This window comes from Vespa mandarinia, chromosome 3 (assembly GCF_050613455.1).
Source record: "Vespa mandarinia isolate Hongniang chromosome 3, ASM5061345v1, whole genome shotgun sequence".
Lineage (NCBI taxonomy): Eukaryota > Metazoa > Arthropoda > Insecta > Hymenoptera > Vespidae > Vespa > Vespa mandarinia.
In genome coordinates, this window is record NC_140812.1 from 8,912,501 (window position 1) to 8,920,000 (window position 7,500).

Sequence of the window (7,500 nt, forward strand, 5' to 3'; positions counted from 1 at the left end):
TCCTTTTTTTTTTTTTTTTTTTTTTTTTTTTTTTAATCGATTTCTTCGTTTCCTTCGACAAATCTTAATTTTTGTTTCTCTTTTAAACATTTTTTTTTTTTTTAATAAAATCGTTTTTCTTTACGAATACATTTCTATATTTTGAAATATTTTTGTTTTTTTTTTTTTATTTATTTTTTCCTTTCTTCTCTTTTTATAGTTTGCGCTAGTTTAATACAAATGCTGTACTTTTTTCGTTCTGACGAATTTTACACGATTTTTTTTCCCCTTTCTCTTCCTTTCTTTTTTTTTTTTTTCTTAAAAAAATATTTTCTAACGAACACATTTCTATATTTCAAATTTTTTGTACTTTGTTGTTATTGTCGTTGTATAATTTGCATTGGTTTAAAACAAATGTTATACCTTTTTGTAAGACAATTTTTACACGACTCTTTCTATACCATTCTCTCTTTGATATCGTTGTACGTATCTATCGTGTAAAAAAAAAAAATAAAAAAAAATAAAAAAAAAGAGATCCAAATGTGTTGAGAATTTTTCGAAATGTTGGGAAATTTATTTTTCGCGAATTTTTTCATGCAACACAACGTATCGCAAGCATTCAAATAACTATTTACAAGTTGATCTTTTTATTCCTTCTGATTTAATATTGAGAATAACGATTTATCAAATAATAATGATAAAAATGATGTAGCCTATAAAAAAGTGCTTTTTTTTTTGTTTCTTTTTCTTTTTCTTTTCGATGACTGAATTATAATATATTCATGGATCATTAGAAAATAATCTTTTTCATTTCATTCTAATAACGAAATAATAAAAATTTGAATGATAATATTCTAGAATGATAATATATTATGAAATATTCTATCTTAAGGGAAAAATATATTAATAAAGTTCTTAATTATATCGAGTATTTTTCAAATTGGAAAAATAATAAGCTTTCATTCTAATATTAATAATAATTTAATTAATAATATTACGAAATTTAGCTAAAAGTAAAAAACATATCAACGAACAAAAGTAATCCATAGTACCCTAAAGTATTATTTATTCAGTTATAAAGTAATAAAGATTTTTTTTCTTCTTTCATTCTTTAAAACGATACTGTAACATAGAATTTATTTTTATTTAGATATATTCTTTTCTCGTTCAGATAGAAAATAAAAAGAAAAATTTCTTTCAATAAAAAAAAATACTACATCATACCAATCGTGACTATTTATTTGAATAGAACTTATGAAATATCTTCAAATAAAAAAATACTACATTATATTATTTATTGTCGTCATAAGATCCGTAACATTTTTAGATAAAAAAATATTACCGTTATTTATAAAAAAAAAAAAAAAAAAAAAAAGGAAAAAAAAAGAATACATTTAATTTCTGTATTTTTTTTTTTTTTAATTTTTGAAATATTTTTAAAAATTCGTCTCCTTTGAAAAAACATTTATTAATTCAGTAAATTTTTCTCTTTTTTTTAATTTTTTTTTTTTTTTTTTTATCGGAAATAGAGGTCGAACGTTAAACGTCATTTCATATCGAGGATCAGAAAATCGAAAGCTTTCATTCCGATATATCCGTTAGAGATCGATTAGAGTCACTCGTATCTCCTCATCGAGATGCCATGACGATATATCGAATTTCTCCAATTCGATTTATTAATCTATATCGAGTTTCGTAATATTCGTTACCACGAATCTTTTTGTATTACTACATGCGTAGGTTATCATAGAAGCCAATAAAATCATTTGAAAGAAAATAAAAACCGATATATATGTATATATATATATATTATATATACATTAGAATTGAAAACATGAGATAATCATACTAAATAAAGGATGTATAATATAACAAAAAGCTTATCGATAAATCCTCCCTTATCGGTCGTTTATTCTGATTTTTTAATTTTTTAATTTTTTTTTTATGAATATAGATCACGAATTTTTTTTATCATCGAAATAATATCAAAATTGATCATTTGTAATTCGACAATTGAAGATTAAAATGAGAAAAGATAAAAATAAAAGAACAAAAAAAAAAAAGGAAGATAACGATCGTCCATTCAAATTATTTTTTTCTTTTCTTTTTTTTCTGTCGAGTTCTTAAAAATATCCAAGTAAGGAAAAGTATTTTTTAGATATCCATGATGCATTTGTACGTATTTGTATATATATATATACATATATATATATATATATATATATATATATATATATATATATATATAAATGTAAGATAATTATTTTAATAATCTCTCGTACGAATGTACATAAATAAAATTTGTCGAAAAATAGAATTAAGTAATAATTAAATAGGAAATTTATATATATATATATATATATATATATATATATATATATCTATATGAATTTATTATTATTATTATTTTTATTATTATTATTATATTTTTTAATTATTTCACATATACTTTTTTAATTTATACATACATACATACATACATATATGTATATATATATATATATATATATAAAACTGCAAAGTAAATTTATTTCTAATACATAAATAGATATAATAACATCGGATAAACAAACAGAAAGAAAAAGGAAAACGTTAAATATATATTTTATTTTGTAAGTGCCGTTCATCGATCCCTAAAATCTTCCTTGAGAGGCTTCTATCCTCCTATCTAATAATTAAACAAGGAAACACTTGAAAGTGTGATAAAACGGATTAGCATCGTAAACGACGGTGAACCATGTTAGGATTAAAGCAAGCGAGTAGGTTACTTTAAAGTAAGTCTAGCGCGAGAGAGATAGAAAGCGAAAGACAGACGGAGAGAGAGACTGAGAAAGAGAGAGAGAGAGAGAGAGAGAGATAAAAAGAGAGAGAGAAAGAGAAAGAGAGAAAGAGAAAAAGAGAGAGAGAGAGAGAGAGAGAGTTTAGAATCGTTAGAACCTTCACGAGTTCGTTCCTCCTCATTACGAAGGTGTCACAAATCAAAGTGGTATCAGAGACGATGTCTACCAGGTCTAACATTATGTATGAGATACAATATATATATATATATATACATACATACATAGGGAAACATAGCAAGAGTATGAGAAAGAGAGAAAGACAAAGAGAGAAAGAGAGAGAGAGAGAGAGAGAGAGAGAGAGAGAGAGAGAGAGAGAGAGAGAGAGAGAGAGAGAGAGAGAGAGAGAGAGAGAGTTGGGGATGGTAGATAGGGAAAGAGATATATAGAGGAGTTATAGAAGGGCTCGAGGTAACGGGAGGGATGGGGTGGTAAGGTGGGGACGAGATAATTAGCAAGTTAACACGAGTCGGTGCCTCTCGAATCCTGTTACCACGACTGTCGCATCAATGTTGGTACGGTTTAAAGGAATAAGGAGGAGGATGACTGCCTCGAAGCAAGCTCAAGAATTAGAGAGAGAGAGAGCGAGAGAGAGAGAGAGAGAGAGAGCGAGAGATAGAGAAGGAGAGAAAATGGTGGGGTTGTTGGGAAAATGTTTTCTAAAGGGGGACAGGAGGAGGTATATAGTAGCAGGTGTGTGGAAACGAAACGAGACATAAAAGGGGGGTTGGTGAGTATCGTTGGTTGATCTTACGTAACTGTTCGCAAGATTCCGATAGATAAATATTGACAGTGGATGAAGCCTCTTTACCACCCTTAAACCTTTAACATTCGAAAAGTCAACGTGTTCTCTGTGTTCTCTGCACAGAAATAGAACATTGCTTTCATTATATATACTATATATGTATGTATATACGTGTGTGTGCACGTAAGTATGCATGTACGAATGTAGATGACGTTTGATCATTAATTAGGAAATAAATGATTTTATGTATTGCATTTTGTACAATTTTTTCTGTAAGATTCTATGTAATGTTTCTGTAATGTTCCATTTGGTGCCATCCATTATAAAATATTTTAGAAATTATATTCATCTTCGTTTCATAATGTTTCAAATTATTTTGCTTCTCAATGAAATTATCAGATTATCGTAAAATTACGAGAGAGATTTGTTTTTTTTTTTCCTTTTCGTTTTCTTTTTATTTATTTATTTTTTTTTTAGAATACTTCAATTATCGAACGATTGGAATATTTTAGTATGGTTTAAATTTTGAAGGTTTTCTTTTTTTGTTCTTCTTTTCTTTTTTTTTTTTTCTTTTCTTTTTTTTTATTTTATTTCCTTGTTTCCTTTTTATTTTAATTTTTTTTTTCATTTCGTTAGACAAGGTTCTTCTATTGGGCACGTAAATTTTTAATATATGTATATGTACACAATTCGTGATAACTTTTTCTTTTTTTGAAAATATTTTTGAAACAAATCATATATAGCACGAACGTTTCATAATGAAAAAAAAAAAAAAAAAAAAGATATATATATATATCATCTTTTCAACCCTGATTAAACGTGAATCATGATCGAATTGAAAATACAAATTTTGAAATTTATTAGATCACTTTGTATGACAACAATCACTTAGACTAACTATATACTAATTCTGTATACTTTTTTCTTTTCGTTTTTTCTTTCTTTCTTTTTTTTTTTTTTTTTTTAATATTTTTATTTTATTATAAAATTTTACTTCTTTCACATTTCTTCTTTTCTTTTTCCTCTCCTTACATACATTAAACTCATAGATTACCACTGCTTGAGAAGAGAAAAGAAAAACAATCTTTTCGAATGAATTTGAAATGACGAAAAAAAGAAAAAAGGAAAAAAAAACAAATCATAAAAAGGAAAAAAAAAAGAAAAAAAAGAAAAAAAAATTTTAAACAGATAATAAAGTCATATAAAACAGAGAAAGGAATTATATAAATACATATGTATATATCTATCGAGAAGATTTTCATAGGATGCTTATTACCTTAGTGAAAGTAAGGGTTGCTATCGGTGGTAGTCGTGGTAGGTTCGGATAATAGAAGCTTCCCGCGGGATGTGCCGGGTACCGGGATGTGATTCTGTAGGCTATTCCTTGAGGTTGCGTAGGCCAATTGGCAGCCGTAAATGTGAACCCGTTATCCGTTCCACCATCCAAAGGGTCGAGCTGTAGAAAGAAAAAAAAGAAAGAAAAGTATACACACATACGTGCACACACGTACACACGTACACACACACACATACACATATATATATCCATCTACCCACTCACATTCAGACACAGACACATACATAGATTGAAAGGTACTCTACTCTCTTTCCTTTCTTCTTCTAAGGAAACTTCGATGGTTGCCTTTTGCGTATTTTAATGAGACGAGGGACCACTTCGAGTGGATTTTCTGACAAGACAAACATATTTCTCTTGAGGTGGTAGTGTCCTTTAAATCACCAACCCTTAGCTTCAATTCCCGAATCTTTTTCCAATATTGCTCTTTCTTTCTTTTATTTCCTTTTTTCTTTTTTTTCTTTTTCTTTCTTTTTTTCCTCTTTTTCTTTTTTTTCTGTCTCGGACAAATTTTTTTTCCAAGAAATTTAATATACGATACGATCCCGTCGACGTGACCTCGTATTTTTTTTTTTTTTTTTTTTTTTTTTTTTTTCTTTATATTATATACGTATATATTATGTATGTATGTATGTATGTATGTATGTATGTATGTATGTATGTATGTATGTATGTATGTATGTATGTATGTATGTATGTATGTATGTATGTATGTATGTATGTATGTATGTATGTATGTATGTATGTATGTATGTATGTATGTATGTATGTATGTATGTATGTATGTATGTATGTATGTATGTATGTATGTATGTATGTATGTATGTATGTATGTATGTATGTATGTATGTATGTATGTATGTATGTATGTATGTATGTATGTATGTATGTATGTATGTATGTATGTATGTATGTATGTATGTATGTATGTATGTATGTATGTATGTATGTATGTATGTATGTATGTATGTATGTATGTATGTATGTATGTATGTATGTATGTATGTATGTATGTATGTATGTATGTATGTATGTATGTATGTATGTATGTATGTATGTATGTATGTATGTATGTATGTATGTATGTATGTATGTATGTATGTATGTATGTATGTATGTATGTATGTATGTATGTATGTATGTATGTATGTATGTATGTATGTATGTATGTATGTATGTATGTATGTATGTATGTATGTATGTATGTATGTATGTATGTATGTATGTATGTATGTATGTATGTATGTATGTATGTATGTATGTATGTATGTATGTATGTATGTATGTATGTATGTATGTATGTATGTATGTATGTATGTATGTATGTATGTATGTATGTATGTATGTATGTATGCATGTATGTATGTATATATGTATGTATGTACCATTGGTAGCACTTCGAGATATTTTTTCCGATAGGAAAAAGCTTTGAAAATCCTTATTTTCTATATCTTTTTTCTTTTCTTTTTTTTTATTACTAGTATATAACAAACTGCAATCTTTTCTTTTATTCTTTTTTTATTTTCTTTATTTTCTTTTTATATATATATATATATATATATTTTTTTTTTTATAGATATTCTTCGTACAAGATATTCATATCTCTAAATAATCACAAACTTTTATAATTCACTGTATCTATCGGTGTATATATTGCGTTGATTAATTTTCAAAATTGTTCGAATATTTCTAAAAAAAAAAAAAAAAAAAAAAAAAATAAAAGAAAAGAAAAGAAAAGAAAAAGAAATTTTTTTTGGTATGAAAATATCGATATCAAATATTTTTGTGATTCAAAATTTCGACGATACAAATTATTATTACTGCAAGTAATATTTTTTTTATTAAAAAAAAAAAAAAAAGAAAGAAAACAAAAAAAATGAGAGTACAAAATTTTTTATATATTTCTAGTTAGAAATTAATATGGGGGCTGGGGGGAGGGGAGAGGGGGCATAGAAACACTAAAATTGAAAAAGAAGAAAAATAAAATGAAATAAAAAGGATCGATGTGATCGTTACCTCGACGGTTACGGTGTCGACCCAATTTCCTTCGACGCAAAGTTGAAAGGAATCAACCCCAACGAACCAATCGGGACTCGGATTGATCCTCGCCATGATGCTTATTAAAGTATGGTTTCCATCAAGAAAGGCTCTGGCAATGCTGGTACCCTCGCCCTGCGGTATAGGCGGTCCCGTAAAAGAGTGAAGGGTGTTTTGAGATTCACCACCGGCATCCAAACCGTCAGCCCTTCCAGTTTCAACGTATAATCTCGCCCCCGTCGAAAGTCTTTCACCCAATCTATAAAGGGTGTATGTCGAGTCGTGCGTTCGACCTGGAAAAATAAAAGGAAAAAAAAAACCGTAAGTTCAATGACGACGATCGTACGTAAGTGCGTAATATATATATATATATATATATATATATATATATATATATATATATATGTATGTATGTATGTATTTCTACGTGTATACGTATGTGTGTATCTGTGTACTATTATAAAATAATTTTGATAATTATTATCGGAGTTTAATCACGTACATCTTATAATAATAAAATATATTATAAATGAATTATTAATAACAGT

General features: G+C 27.3%; 1 protein-coding gene across 8 annotated transcripts in view; it reads right to left on the reverse strand.

Moving 5' to 3' along the window:
* LOC118447777 (spondin-1) overlaps positions 1-7,500 on the reverse strand; it is a 289,832-nt gene that overhangs the window by 44,390 nt on the left and 237,942 nt on the right. For all 8 annotated transcript variants that reach the window (XM_085655982.1, XM_085655979.1, XM_085655981.1 and 5 more), the window contains 2 exons: positions 6,932-7,245; positions 4,838-5,017 (listed from right to left, as the gene is read on the reverse strand). In XM_085655982.1, the coding sequence (XP_085512108.1) occupies positions 4,838-5,017; positions 6,932-7,245 (494 nt within the window). The remainder of the gene's footprint in view (positions 1-4,837; positions 5,018-6,931; positions 7,246-7,500) is intronic.